Source organism: Branchiostoma lanceolatum, chromosome 19, assembly GCF_035083965.1.
Source record: "Branchiostoma lanceolatum isolate klBraLanc5 chromosome 19, klBraLanc5.hap2, whole genome shotgun sequence".
Classification (NCBI taxonomy): domain Eukaryota; kingdom Metazoa; phylum Chordata; class Leptocardii; order Amphioxiformes; family Branchiostomatidae; genus Branchiostoma; species Branchiostoma lanceolatum.
The window spans coordinates 12,772,262-12,788,874 of record NC_089740.1 but is presented as its reverse complement, the minus strand read 5'-3'; the positions used below and the strand labels follow the sequence as shown (position 1 = coordinate 12,788,874).

The following is a 16,613-nucleotide window of genomic DNA, read 5'->3' as shown; positions in this document are numbered from 1 at the left end:
ATTAGGATGGAAGGGATGGCAAAACATGATTTCGTTTATTTTCATACTACTTAGCTATACGGCTAGTCTAACAGGATTCAAACAATATATTTGCACATAATGAAAACCTACAGACATACAGATACGAATGGTTACAACCGTGTTGTATTGCATTGCAACTTTAGAAATTAAATTATTACTGCAAAATATGAAAATTACAGTACAGATACATGGTTATACTGGATTGTTTAACAACAATAACTAGATATTATCTGCAATTTCAAAATTACACAATGCTTTGCTCTTAGCATTGCAGCACCGGTATCCAGTGTTTTTCAGTAGAGTACACCCTAAATATTTCATACAAGCCCAACGTGTAAACTTGCGCCATGGTAATGCTGAAACTTCCTAAGTAGTTTTACGGTGATTGGAGAGAGGGGGTCTCATTAAAATTGCCATTAACTTGGGTTTCCTCATTAGTAAAGGGAATACGAAGCTGGTGTCACAGCACGCCCGTAGTGAGCTTATTATGTGTAATCCATTTAAGTTAAAGTTGATCATTATCGTCCGCAGTATGAAGTAGATTATCTAATTTATTCTGGTGAGAGCGGTCCATCATTGTCACTAATAAAAGCTCGAAGACCTTTCTGAATTGCGGTATGTTACATAAGGAAATGCTTTATAGACACTGTGCCATGCAGTTACGAATTGCAGTATGTTAAATGTAAGGATATGCTTTATAGACACTGTGCCATTAAGTTACGACCATATTTGTTTATCATGCCAAGTCCCTGAGGACAATTTAATACCCTGACGTTGTCATCCTAAGGTACCATTTGGTTTTACACGTCAGAAACAATGTGCACGAGCTATGGCAAAATAGGTCATTGGAGATATATATAAGTCACGCAGACCTGTTACTGTTAAGAAGTAGCTTCAATACTTATGATTTTCGGTATGTCTTTGCAAACTGTCATGAATATTTTTTGTGAAAAACTTCTTTTTTTTCTAACCGAAAGCAAGTATACAAACTGAGCAAAGGAGCTTCAAAATGTTTAGGTTTGACACATCAGAAATAACGTGCATGGAAAATGAGGCAAGTAAAAATCTCGGATCGTTCGAGACATCTTTCAGTGTTATGAGCAACGCAGGCCATCTTAATTGCTTGTACTGTTCAATTCAATAAAATTGTATCATAAAATCAGCTGGCAGGATAACAGTACAAAGTAAATGCAACTGAGTAGCGTAGATTTCTGCAAAAACGCTGTGTACATATTAACTACAGGACAGTAGGGATTGTAACATATACATAGATATCAACCTCTCTGACAGTTGGGATTGTTATTTTACCGCAATATGTAACTGCGTGGCATAGAAACTGAGTTGAGAAGAATTTATGTCACGCAGTTACGATCAGATTTGGTTTTATTATGCCAAGTACTTTGGGAAAGGTCCATCGTTGATTGTCTGATGTTTGATACACCTACGTTAGACATCATCCTAAAGTGCTCTTAACCGTGTAGGTCTGACACATCAAAATCGAAGGGAATGGGGCATGTAATACGCTCATGTCATTCGAGACAGTCTAACGGTGCTATGAGCCACATAGACCATTTGGACCGCTTCTACTTTTGCTGGAATCACCACAGCAGGCCAAGATAGAGCTGAGAAGTACATGCAATGCTCATTAGGTAGTATTCGTTTAAAATCCGCTCGTGATGGAAAATGGACCGACTTTACGGCAATGGCATTTGCGGGAAATAGCTGTCTGAAGGTCAGCAGAAATTGTTGTGACCCCAAACAGCAAGCGATGTCCAAACTGTATTTGTACGGCGGAATAAGCCTGAAAATTCGAACTTCAAGACCATTTGGCTTGATGTTCCTGCAAATGCGAGGAAACAGTTGCATTATTTGTATTACGTATCAAGAAAAATAGTTAACACGTCGATTTCCCCAATCAAAATCTTGAGATGCAAAGGCGATGCCACTTGAAGTGATGTAGCACGGATGTCAAAGCTTAGTGGTCATCTGATGTTAGTTGAACTGCGCCAATTGCTGTTCATTGAAATTCTTTGCCTTGAAAACGATTCTCGATAGGTCTTAAGAGCAAATATGCAATTGGATAAAGGGAGTCTGAAACAACTCTCCCCTTGGAGGCATACTCTGCCCAATTTCATTCCTAATGAGCAGGCAGGAAGAATTACTCCTTTATTTGACCCATTGATTTCCTAAACTAGTTCTTAAAGAATTCCTTGTAGGGTACTTAAAATTGTGATAAAGTTTTACAGCCATAATTTACCTTTAACAAACGATTTTCTAAAAGAAACTAACTAGATATTGGAGATATGCAAGGTCTTTGTACTGCCTCACTATATCGACATTTCAGAAAAATCTTATTCTAAGGGATTCAGCACAAATGAATATAGATGTACAGCAATCCTCCTTATAACAATAACGTACAAAGATTTTTAAAAGGCATATCGTTTGAATAAAAGCCGCCTTCTGGACAACTTAAGCCAGCTTATAAGATATTTTGGATGAAAGAAAGCGGCATACTTAAGGACGTAATGGTAATAAATCGTGATATCCTTTCCTAATATCCAATCGTAATATCCTTTCCTATGGAACAATTGAAACAAAAGGAATGTTACGTTGATAGTATTCAAGTACGATCGATATTTCTTACTGATGAAAGATTACCGACTGGATAAATGCTCCCCCTATTGAGATGATCCAGCGATTCATCAAAGTAGTACTTCACATACTGACAGTGACAAATGACGACGTCGAAAGTCATTTATCAGCCCCTAAGATTGCCTACGATTTAATGTGTTTTCCGTTTTTGTATTGCAACATGCAGAATAGCAATGTTTCAAAAAACCGGACTACTCCCACCCTTCTTTCGTTGTCAAACATACATGCCCACACACGTTTTCAAAGAAAGAAAGACGCCTAAAAGCCTTTGTGTTAAACCTCTGTGTCGAAACACTTTTATAAGAAAGAAAGACTCTGGAGGGCCATGTCAAATATTCATGCCGAAACACATTTTTCCAAGAAACGGAAGACCCAATCAGCAAAACCACAGCATCAAAAGAAATAAGAGGTCGTGACAAATCGAGTCAGGGAATCCAAGCAAGACATTCACTTGCTGATGACCAGTAATTTCACCAGGGACAAGACACCCACCATACCTCAACAGTATGACTTGGACCAAATTGGCAGTCTAAAGCCCCCCTCTCACTGGACCCGCGGCACGCTGGCGGCGTCGCTGCGGGCGATAGAATTGTCAAAGCACACGAACTTCATCGACAAAACAAGAATCTTTTTGAGCTTGTTTTTTGTGGCCTTTTTGGTAAAACTTGTACGTTTTGAATGATATTCCATTTATAAAGTTAAGGGTAACACAAATCTAGTTTAGGACGCAGCGACGCCGCCAGCGTTCCGCGGGTCCAGTGAGAGGGGGGCTTTAGGAGATACACGAAAAAGATGCTGCCGTACAAGCTTGCTAACTACCTGTTCCCCATTGAGCTGACTCCAATAGGACGCATAATGGCCCAACCAGTACAACACATAAAGGAGACGAGGAAGAGTAATTGGACACTTTACTTTCGTCGTTCGATAGCCAAGTACATTTACCTGCAACATCACAGGAATCCATGAATACACATACCCAGCTTATGACCTTCAGCTTGATAGAACATTCTCTGTTGCAAGTTTTTTTTTAACTTACATAGCATGACTGTGGTGCGTTTGTGATAGATGGATAGATAGATAGATAGAAAGATAGATAGAGATAGATATTTATATGTAGATATATAAATAAATGAATATATATGTATATAGATAGATAAATACAGAAGCGTGCTGTGCATTCGTATCTTTATAAACAATAAACGCTATATATATATATATATATATATATATATATATATATATATATATATATATTCAGAGAGAGAGGGAGAGATAGATACAGATTATATCTCTCATCTCGCGTTCTAGCTATTTACGTAAAAACCACAGGGTTATCACTGGTACTTTATCATACTCACAGTATGATAGCTAATGGAGGTGATCAATCCAAGGTTAGCGAAGAAAAGCACATGATTTAAAGTATTGATTCAAAGTAGAAAGATGACCACTAATAGGCAGTGGTATTCCAAATTGAATACGCTCTTTTGACCTACAGTCAGGTAGGTCGATCTATAAAACTGAATAAAACCCACCTGGCTTTACGGATGGCTGCAAATCGTTGAACCTCGAATCCCAAGTTTCAAAGTATGCACCATTAAAACGTTTGAACGACATAATTACCTCCTTTGGTTAATATGGCATGCCAACAGCAAATCAGCCAAAGTCGAGAGCGTTTCTAGGCGTGGGTGGCAAAATCATACTAAGCAAGCAATGATCCGTACGGTTTTAACTTTTGTTGATCACGGGTGATATTAAAACGGTGAAATAAGCACATTTTATCATTTATTAGGCTTTCGGGGTGCAGCGACGGCTATAACTATCAACTTTACACATAGGTTGATGGTTATCGTTTATATTAAAAGAACGGGGCATCGTCGCTGCGATCTTTTCTGCCTGGAGCCGTTTGAGTTTGATAGCAGGATGTCGATAACCGGTGCACTGATCCCAAAGTCACCTCAGATTAGTTTTGAATGTATGATGTGTAAGATTTGGAGGAAGGATTTAAAGAGGTCTTCGCAGCTAGGCAGCATGAAATTCACTTGAGACCGACTTAAGATTAGTGTGCGCACTTGAATTTTGTCTTATAGGATGTAAGGGCCCTGTCACACTTGTGCGTATATTCAAGTGCGCAAGAGTTCCGAAGTAACCTTTTTTGGGGTTTTAGTAAATTTGCGGGGAGGAAGTTGTTTTCTACTTTGACCCATCGTTGTTCAGTCTGGGTATCAAACCAAAGAAATTACTTCTTCGGCTGCAAACTTAACCTTAACCAAAAGCATGTTAATACGCAACTTATGCGGGCGTGTATATACGCACAGGTGTGACAGGGGCTTAACGTTACTTTGCAGCAGTTGGCATTGCCATCGATCGATGATGAAACACCACTTGTGTTAGTATATATTGAAAATGTGACCGTGCATTTCACCGGCGATCCAGGCATCCCAGGCTTGTGGTGACCACCCACAGAGATACAGAAAACAATACAGACATACGAAGTGCAGCATAAATGTAAGGTAGCATTTATTTATTTATTTATTTATTTATTGGTTTGCCTGTTCAGTACACGTAGCCAGGACTCCCCAACTAGCTATTACAAAGGTAATGACAACACAGACAATTTAGTACATGGACATTTTTACATGGACAGTATAACAAGCTATAACAATATTGGATAACAATACAAAACATAGCAAATGTGCTGCGAATTGAAAATGCAATGTTAAGTTGGGATTCATAGTACATACAGTCAACTTAACATTACAGAACCTACGTAGTTGTATGTTTTCTAGGTTTTAATATTTTACATCCACATTAGGTCGCATGTGGTAATCTGTGCATTTAGCCCTCAGTATGAATATGCAATAAAGATTATGTAATGAGATTGATCCTTTAAGCCTATTCAATTGCTTGACGACTGTGAAGTAGTGTGATGACATTTATCAGGCTTATCAAAATTGCAAGAAAGAGGCATCGAAGATACTACTTTGGAGGCACTACTGAAAATATCTGAAAACAAGTCAAGATTGCCTTTCTCGCATCCACACTCCATTTCTTAAATATGATTTAGTCTGTTTAAAGCAGAAGACCATATATCGTTCTAAGTGCACATCTATTTCCAAACTGGTAAATTGGCTATTGCCCCAGAATTCTTGCCTTACAGACTTTAACTGTACACTAAGTACTGACTGCACATTGCCAGAAAGCGCCTTTGGCATTTGCTCACTTCTTTTCCATTTGGCTAAGTGCTTAGTTACTTCCCTGCAAAGTGGTCCAGAATAATTGTCCACGCACATTCAGATACTTTAAAGTCGCTGATGTAGGTCTGATGATCTGACGCTCCATTATTATCATTTGAAGTCTGTTTTGAAATGCCTGCAAATGTGGGCTGGATGGAATCTTCAACGGCTCAGACAATCGTAATGCAGCTTCAGCAGCTAGTCTTACAATGATAACCGTTTTTCTCATCTTTGTTATCTACCATAATATATAAAATCCTGGATTTCTGGGTTCTCTCCCCAAGTAGATAATTAGTTGTAAGTATGACTTAATGTTACATCGTGATTTGACAACTGTTTGCAAATTTTCATCAATTTCGATTTGGATGTCAGTTTTGGTTCATGAAAAAATGTACTTAAATGCTGTACAGATACATTCTTTATTGTCTATCTATCTAATAGTATGTATCTCTCTCTCTCTCTCTCTCTCTCTCTCTCTCTATATATATATATATATATATATATATATATATATATATATATATATAATTATTCTTGTAATACGTTACCGGGGGTTTACTGGGAAGGAATTAGAAAAATGGCCTTGAGGGATTACTTTGTTATCCCGTCAAAGGGAGCTAATTCTTGTTTCACTTAGTAAATTCATTTGGGAAATTTTGCTGAGTTCCCCTTTGGTGCGTCTGTCCAAGTAATTTCCACGTGTTTTGCCATTTCCATTTCCCTCTCCCAAACGATGTACTGCCCCCCCCCCCCCCCACCCACTCCTCTGGTGCATGAGATTGCCTGGCAATCTCATGTTTTGGTTAGTATTCATTTATGATCTCACACGATGACCTACCACACATGGTATGTCGACCAGGACGTCTTGCTTCGGATAGACCGCCCTGATCTAATTGCCTTAGCGGAAAACCGTATGGCGTCTTGGGAAGAAGTAGGTAAAGCAGTCATCCTCAATAGAGGTGAAGCATGATGCTTTTTCAAGTAGCTAGTGGTAATGCAATGCGGCTTCGCCACGGCTCGCGTTTTTACCAAGCACACCGGGTCAGCCCTACTCATCTCGATAAGTGTGTTGGGTTCTTTTACGTGCAGAGGTTTGACGCTTGAGGCTTATGCCCAAAGCTCCTCCATACACAGGGCCGCCGGCTTTACCTCACCATACCAAAAGACGAATGCAATCCCTTACAACATGTCCAAGCTGGAGTCGACCCTGGGATCGAACTCGGGCCCCAGGATCCACGGAATGTGATCCAGATGGCGAAGCAGCGGAGTTGCATTACCACTTGTGCCGCGGGCCTATTAACATTCACGTCATGTAGAGGCTTAGCTCGTGGTGCATTTACAAAGTAGGTTAATCAAACGTTAATCTAGAAGATCATAAAGGCATTTCCAGTAGCTAGAAAACTCTAGAACTAGTGATATCATCAACTCGCTAAGCCCAATGCAATTCAACGATCACTGTGTTATCCTCTTCAATCCTTTAACGTATAGCTTGCTGTTACTGTATAAGTTACTAATTTACAATCGTTCCACTCAACGTAAGCAGTCGAGGCAGAAGAGCGCAGGAAATAAACGCTTGATAGGAAAAATTACGTTTCATGACATTCAAGGCTGTTGTAAAACCAGCATCTCATGCAGCCGTAAAAGCAGCATATGAACCGTAATGATGAACAGGTCGTACAAGCAAAATGTCAAGACTTCACGGGGTAAGACATGTATGGAATACGTAGCAGCATTCGCAGATTTTGAGAGCGTAAAACGTTCGTCCAAGGGCCAAAGATATTTACCGACGTAGCAAATTCATCTGTTTCGTACACCAATTTTTCTACTCGTAGATAGAGTGGATTCCATGGTCAGCGTTACGTTGCTTTGAGCTGGTATCAAAATTTCGTTGCTCTTTCCAGACCACCACGTCCAATGTTTTGTAATAACAACTGCTGAACGATAGGAATACATGACCTAACTATCATCGACCCGTGACCATCGTGTCTGACCATCATCTAAACTCAGCCTATCACGGAAGCCGCCTTGACCAGAGAAAAACGCCATCAATAGTCACATCACGTTCTTATTATAATGGAGAGAAGTGCAGCTTATCTATAAAAAAAGCTCCCCGCTAGCACAACTATCTCAATGTGATACTTCACAGCACTTTCAGAACATCGTGAAAAATCATGAATGATGCCACGTCCTGCCCAAGCTTATCTATTGTAATGTACCATTTCTAGTGCTTAATGCCTCTGAATGTTATCAGGAAATAGGCCAAGCCTGTTCGACCATTACATTGCAGACTTGGCTGTGTGTATCACAGAGCGATATGCCGTTTACTGAAAGCCCGCGGGGCATCGCACAAATTGATTTTCTCAATATGGGAGTAATTGCCCAAGGTGATCAACAGACAGGTAGGCTATGTGATGTAATCTATAATTCAGAACATCGCTTCTTCGGCAATGGAAAAACGCAATAGTTTCATGCAGGTAAAAGATACAGGTTTATCCAATTTTTTTCTGATATAGTCCGCTTCTGAGTGACCTTCCTGTGCCTTCTGCAACGGTACATTCAACTGGACTAGCCCCCTGCTGTAGTGTTGGCAACACTATGTGGCCCAAGGGCTACAGAAGTGGAGACAGGCACCGCCCTATACACCGAAAGGCGTGGTAAGAATCTGAACTAACGAATGACAAAGCTTTGCACATCAAATGGGGTGCGACAGTAGTGGCAAAGATTGCAAAGTTTATTACACCTGTGTCAGTTGAAAAAGTGAATTACATAATTCATCATGTTTATATATGGTTAATATGTGACCCCCTTGGTGGCTTATAATTAGAATCGAGGCGGCATGGCGAGCTGTGATAATTACCAATAAATTCTCATGTGGGTAGGGTGGATCTGGTGGTTTGTGGGGTGGTTGAGAAACATAACTAACATCTACGACAGAAAAGCTGTTACCATAACTGTAACTATTCTGTAAAACCTAGAAATGGGCCAAAATTAGTACAGAGTCTATTTTTGTGTACCTTTGTATGTATGTATATGTGTGTGTGTGTGTGTGCTTGTGTACTTTATGTATGTGTATGTGTATGTGTATGCGTATGTGTGTGCGTATGTCTCTCTCTGTATTTGTATGTATGTATGTGTGTGTATGTGTGTGTGTGTGTGTGTGTGTTTTTGTGTTAAGGTGCGTGTGTGTTTTGTTACTTCGTTGGTTGGCTGTTTATTAGTTAACTGCCGCTTTTTTCTCTGTGAAATTATCAAAATCACATTTAGATATGAAAGGTTGTATCACCGACGACAAAAAGGTGACAAAATGATCCTACTCAAACAAAACTGGGTAGAGAGAACGTCACAAACGTTACAAATTGAGGTAACAGTCTACATGTACTGGTCAATTCAATTCCCTAGCATAGCCGAGAATGGGCTGACTTAATTGGGATTATACTAATGCCAAGGCCTTATGATAATGTCTTATTGTTGCCTTTGTATGTTGTAGCTATGGAAGTCACACGGACTTGGATGTATTAGTATGATAGTTATAAAATACCCTGAAATAGAACGCACCTTGCACGAGTAACTAGATCTACTTGGAATAACTCACCAACGCCAAAGAGCATATGGTGATACATTTCCTGAAGCGTCTAATACTGGGCTATGATTGCATCGATTAAAATTGATAGACGTAGCGTTTCATCTTCATTAAAACGAGACAAGGAATGATTTTCCCATAAAACGAAACTAGGTAAGCCCTGAGACAAGCACATCTGTCAGCCAATCGCAACAGAGGGTTATTAATATACTTCCATTGGAAATCAATGCATGGAATATGTATGCCTTGCCCTAGTTTATTAGGTCAAAACGCACATGTCAATTAAGCGATTAAATATGTAGATGCGTATGAGATACTCTTGATTATGGAAAATGGTTGAATCTTAAATGTTTGCAAACTGTATAGAAAATTGAGATTTGGATAATATTTGCTTTCTTTTAAAAGATCGTAAATATAGATGCACAAAAGTAGTATGAAAATAGTAGTATAATGGTAATTTATCTATATGTGTACTCTAATACCTTGTTCTGATATGCAGATATGTATGTGTGTGTGTGTGTGTGTGTAGTTTCAAGATCTAAACGTTCTCTACTGCATATACATATTTGAAAACTAAAACTAAATGAAATACATTATTTTCATCTGGTAGAGTTATGTAAGGCAATGGACATTGCGATGCCTTCTCTTTGAAGACGGACGTATCATTCATTTTCATATATCACAATGTCATCTTGAAAGGGATTTCTTCTTTTCTAACACGTCTCCATACACTGACAAATGTCGATTCGCCGCCAGCCTCCAACCATCAAGACACACGTCGAAGAAAAACGTAACTTTGAAATGTCGTTTTCTCTGATTCAAAGGAACAAAGTGCTATTGACTAGAGGGGGTCAGTTCCCCTACAGCCTTGGGGTGAATGTTGCCGTCTACAGTCTACCTTTTGATGTGACGTACATTATAGGCAATGATGGATATGCCATAGGAATCTCCATGGACTGTTGCTTTGCTGTTGCCAAACAAACTTATTATAATGATTTAAAGAATTTGAAATTTATTTCATCTAAAAAAAAATTATTTTGAATTTGATTATATAATCATTTGTACTCACGAAGAAAACTTCTTTCGGGAAGGATGCTTAATATGTATGTAAAGAAACTTTATTACTAACCAATTGTTTATGATACAACGCATGGTACATTGTACCAATGTTCAGTCTAATATACTCTACATAATTATACCTGTACAGTCGTTGGTGATATGTCGGCACTTTCTATCTACAATCCTAGATCTCTATCTGCAATGCAAGACTATTGCATGGCAGTATGTAGTTCAATTTGTCCTTTTTATCACTGAGGAAAACTACTAACATAAATATACTAAGGAGTAGTCTGTACGCAACTTGTGCTTCTACAAAACCCACTCCTCTAACTTTAAACATAATGCATTGTACAAAATTCAATCCATAGTAAAGAACAGCATCTAGCTGTTTCGCCACATCGACGCCAACACATGGTCATTATAGACTGAAGTAGGTCATCCCTGAGATACTGTCAAGGCCACACCAAACGACGTCGGCATACTCGCCTTGCTTTCTCATTCTCACTAAAGCCGTCCTTATGTTAGCAATTAACAACAGTAAATAGTTCTGTGTAATGTACGTAGTCCAGTGGTTAGCGATCTTGCCTCCGGAACTAGAGGCCGCGAGTTTGATCCCGGCTGTGTCGCTCACCCGACATGCACGCTACCGGAAAGGGTCGCAGTCCTTGGGAAGGGACGTTAAGCCGTGGTCCACTCTTCTTTGTGCTTGTCGAAAAGAGCTAGGGGAATTTCCCCAGTGCAATGAATCTGTAAATACTGTACATAGCGTCTGTCGTCTCTCTCATGACTAGTGGAAGATTAGCTCTTCAGTGAGCTAAACTGGATCGAGATCACTTTCCTTTCCTTTTTCAATTGAATTCGCAAACCTATTGTGACGTATATGCCGTCTTAAATCTTGTTTTGGCAATTTCCCTAAATAAGTAAGCCAATTTCTACTTCCAAAATGCTTATAAGATTTGGACGCAGAACTTGCGCGCAATTACACGAAGAATCCGTGAAGTCGCTGCATCCAGGACAACCATGATAACGAGTCCCGTTGGCCCCCTTTCTATAGACGGCAATCGGTGAGCGAACGTATATACCGACCAGAATTGAATTCTGTTACCCTTGATTTTATGATGCAAGATGTTAAAAGACACAATGCGACGAAGTCATCGATATTTATCTATGAAATTCATTGAGCGATCCGACAAATATAAGGTCGCCAAGCAGTCGCACCCTCAAGAGGAAACGAGGTGTTGGGGGGGGGGGGGGATCATTCAGAATCTCACTGAAGTGTGATTTACAATTGTGAAGGAAACGGGGGGAAACGTCCTTGACGGTGAGCGACCGTAGAACGACCAAAACTGTTAGTCCAGGGCTCGAAATTCATTTATGGGAATAGGTGCACTGGTTCACCTAACCTAAAAATTGAGGTGCACAGAAAGAATTTTGGGTGCACAACATAAAATAAAGTAGAATGTCAGCAAAACATACTTACAAAGCCTACTGCCTCTCTTCAGAATTTGAAATTGAATCTGTAATTCTATATATATATATATATAACCAACTGCAAAATTTGAAACAAGTAATACATGTACATCAAACAAAGTGAAATAAATTCCTGAATTTCAAGAACATTATGTATACTAGTGTTCAGTAGACTATAGTACCTTTACCCTATAGCCTAAAAAAATATCTAGGTGCACTGGTGTACAGCTCCAATACTGGGTGCACAAAGGTGCACATGCACCTAGCATTTCGAGCACTGGTTACCTTTGATTTTATAATTGAATCATGATGCAAGACGTAAGAGTGTGATTTAAAAGACACAAAATAGTTCTTTTTCTATGAAATCCATTGAGCGAGGTCGCCAAGCAGTCGCACCCTCAAGTGGAAACGAGGTGCTGGGGAAGTTCATTCAGAATCTCACTGAAGTGTGATTTACAATTGTGAAGGAAACGGGTAAAACGTCATTGAACCAACGGCCATGTTCACCACTTCGTTGTAATTGTGGTTTAACGGATATCGAGCATCTCGCGATGGGATGAGATGGAATGAGGTACATGGTGATAAAATGGAAACTGTTTGCATTTGCCTTTTAAAACTTTAAGACTCCTGTGCTTCACCACTAAGATATTTGTAGTATTGGTATTGTAATGTGGTATTGGTATATTTATACAAACGTGTTGTTGTTGTTTTGTTTATATTCATTCGAACACGCGTAAACGTTCAACCTATTATGAATAATAAGAATTGTTAGCATAACTCGTGCGGGGGAGTCTAGTTTCCTCCATTTCCCCCTTCTTTATAATATAATGTAAATAGACGTGACTTAATTTACACAACATTGCAGATTATTGAGAAAGAAAAAAAACTTTATTGTATATTTGACATACACAATCAAAGTTGAGTATAGTTGTTGCAACCACTAGACTCAATTTTCATACTTTTGTGCATTATGTCAGGTTTTTATATACTCATTTGTGGTATAACTAGACACAGGGCACCATAAAGTGAAAAGGAGAAGTCGTTTTGTATATGTATCATTGAAACTGAGAAGCCAGATGTTGCCTTTATGTACCGCAAGTGAACGTTACAAGCATGTCCAACTAAACCTATTGTATGTGATGCAATGCCATTGTACCTTGGTGCAGGGAGGGGGGGTGGCAAAATGACTAGAAGCGTGTTTCTTCTCCCTCCTCTCTGACTGATATAATGTAAATAGACATGACTCAAATTACATAACAGTTGAGATAATTTAGAGATAAAAATCGGATAACATAACTTAAGTGTATATATCATTTGTAGTCATGGGAAAATGACAGCGAAGAGACTGGTATTCGACCGGTTTCGACTTAATTTGTCTTTTTCAAGAATCAACTTAAGTGTATAATTTATATAATCAAAGTTGATTATAGTTATTTGAGTTGTGGAAACCAGGAGACTCAATTTTCAGACTTGTGTACATCATTTGAAGTTTTTATACTGTCATTTGTGGTTTATTACATAACTAGACACAGGGCATCATAAAGTGAAAAGGAGAATTCGTTTTGTAGATGTATCACTGTAACAGATGTCGACTTTATGCACCGCAAGTAAAACGTTACAAGCATGTCCAACCCACCCATATGATCGGTGGCGTACCGTGGTGCTTGGGAAGGGTTACAAAGAGAGTCTAATTTAACCTAAATGCCCGTCCATGACGAGAACAGTTTACTACAGACCATTTGTGAAGATATAAGGGGCGCCGGGCTGGGAGGTAGCGATTAGGTCCCATTTGGACAGCTACCAATTATATACAAAGTACTATACCCCATTACAATACGGATATACAGTTAGGCTCTGAAAACACTTTTGCGGTCCCCGTAAATTCAAGGTGTAACACAGACTGCACAGTCACCACTATGTATGAATCACTACAATGAAATAATACAAGTTTAAATACTTAATTAACATTACAGGACAAAATACATTGCAACCAATGAAACAAAAATAAAATACAATCGCGGGCAATTGTAATAAGTTTCTTGTAGTTCCTGAAATTGATTTAGTACATTTTCTGTCAACAAAATACAAATACAAATAAAACAAAAACTTAACAGAAATATAGATGAAGGAAAGCATGCACTTAAAACAGCCGAAGGGAAGTCAAAGTTTTCGATCCACGTACGGTTTTCCAGACAGCACCCTTTGTGCTAGTCCATTAGTCGAGGCCGCTGGGGTTCCGAATTGTGCTCTGTTGGGACCAGTGACCCGACGAGGCCTGTCGTGCAAAACCTACAAACCGACCCATTTAGTTCCATTGACTGGCCACCTACTGCTATAGTTCTTTTACCATACAACAATTGTCTCCAGCAAAATCAATTGATATTCCATCCGAAAAACACTTAGACAAAGGCAGCAAAAAAGACATATTGGGTCGGTTCCTCCATGTATTGGACAAGCTTTGTAATGTTAAATAATGTGATAGTTGCAAAGTAATTCGTTTGTATCTAATTCAAAATTCTATTGTCAGATGTCAATACAGTGTAGCCAGTCATACCAAATAGGCTGTAAAAAACGCATATTACATTTCTCTTTTCTAGATGCTGAATATTTTCTAAACAAGACGAATTAATGCGGCATTAATGCAAGACTTATCTATGTGACACGCTACATAATTCCATAATACTCTGCCTTCCAGTTTGATACATTGTGCCAGACAGACGATAGCGTATCCCGTCACCACCAGTTGCAAGCTACATTCATTACCTGAGTTAATCTTTAATTAATGAATCACGGATATTCCGTAAGTTGCTGCTGTCGATACCACACACTCACTTTGCCTTCAAACGTGCCAATATGGTTTCGAAATCAGGGAACCACACGCGTCATTAACATTCTCTGCAGCTTTTGCGAATAGGCACGTTGGTTAATGCGTGACGATAATACATGCGATTCATTATGCCTAAAGGCTTGCAGCATCGGCGGCATCATCAGAAAGTTATTGGGGAAGATCCTAAATGAGTAAAGACAACTTACCGCGACTTTCCTGCGTCGTCCAGAAATCCTTGTACGTAGAGCCCTGGTGGTTCGTGTTTGATCACGCCACGGAACCCTCGAACAGTCAACCTGTATATCCGCCCCTCTTGTAACATTCTCGACAGTTTACCGACATAAGCACTCTTGAAGTCGTAGTATGACATGGGTGCAATTATAGGAATTCTCTCAGCCGTAGTCAGGTCTGACACTTCAACCTTCGCGCCCGAAATGTTGATGTTCTTCGCATGCAGAACGATCATGCGGGTCGGGCGCTGACAACGCAGATTGATTGAAGTGGTTCCAATAAAATCTGGTTGATCCATGTTCAATCGAAGGGATACTTTGTAACTGTACGGGATCAGGTCGCGGGGCAGCTGGTCGGCGGTCCAAGGACAGTCGTTCGGCGGCGGCGCGGGCTTGTTCAGCCGAGGGTTGAACACGTCGAAGTTGCCTATCACAAACGGGCCTTTCGTTTCTTCCATGTCTGTCTCAGTGTATCGTCCCCAAAATCCGGCAAAGTAGACGATAACCGAGAGAGCTCCAAGCACGAGGATCACCAAGAAGCATACCTGCCATTCTCTTAAGTAAACGCCACTTTTGCGTCTTCGGACTTTCTTGACAACAAAATCGGAGCCTGGGTCCAGCACACTGACCCTCCCTTCTCGGCTAGGTCTTCGGTGATCGTCCGAAGGAGGATCGGCCGCGGTAATTTCGAAGTCAGCTACCTCCATGTCTTCGTAGACGGTCTCCACGCTGTTGCTACTGAACCAGCCTGTTGCAAGTAAGGGATCCTCTAAACGATGTCTTGAACACGCGACGTCAAGTGTCTTGATTCAGCGCTCATCAATGCAGCCCACCGACGCAGCACCACACACATCGACCAATGGTAACAGCTCTAAGTCCGTGAATGACCCACCGACCTCTCAGCGTTCGTATATCCTGAAACAACTCAGCAGGGTAATCAAAGTTCAATCGCACGACTACTGAACCTGTTAACGGCAATATCTGACTGCAAGTACACAAACACGCGACTGCCACGGGGACACAGACTGGGAGAAAACATTTTCAATATTCTAGTCAGGTCGTCAACAAGCGTGACGACCTTGATCTCGCGCTCAATTCTTTATTTCCCGGCTTTTCGTAATAGCTTCTCCACCCACCGCGCGCCGTGGCAACCTCGTGTGAGCATGGCGCACCTCAGCTGGCCTCAGGTATCTGTGCGATCGATACCAAAATAAAATCTATGGAATCTTTCCGTCCGCAAAACGCCGCAATGGTAGTTAGATAACAGGATGCGAATTAAGATGGAGGAGCTCTTCCTATTCCACCTGCAACGTACCTGTCGCTTGCCAAGTCAGCTCTGCTTCGGACGGCTCACTTGAAGACAGCTTACTTAAAGAAGCAGGGAAAAATTACGACAGGTCTGTTACTTGCTTCCGAGGCAATTATGAGGTGCAATTTTCCGATGTACAGGCGCAAGGGAAGCAGATTCTTTGCTGCAGTTACTCAGAGGAGGTCAGGCAATGTTCTCGTAAATTAGACCCTTCTGGCAAAGGGGAAGTCCT

The 16,613-nt window shown here is 40.2% G+C and overlaps 1 protein-coding gene across 1 annotated transcript in view; it reads right to left on the bottom strand.

Annotated features, from left to right (window-relative positions):
• LOC136425153 (thyrotropin-releasing hormone-degrading ectoenzyme-like) overlaps positions 1 to 16,054 on the bottom strand; it is a 101,677-nt gene extending 85,623 nt beyond the window's left edge. The window contains exon 1 of the mRNA XM_066413949.1: positions 15,049 to 16,054. Coding sequence (XP_066270046.1) covers positions 15,049 to 15,779 — 731 coding nt within the window. The 5' untranslated portion in view covers positions 15,780 to 16,054. The remainder of the gene's footprint in view (positions 1 to 15,048) is intronic.
• Positions 16,055 to 16,613: the final 559 nt, after the last annotated feature.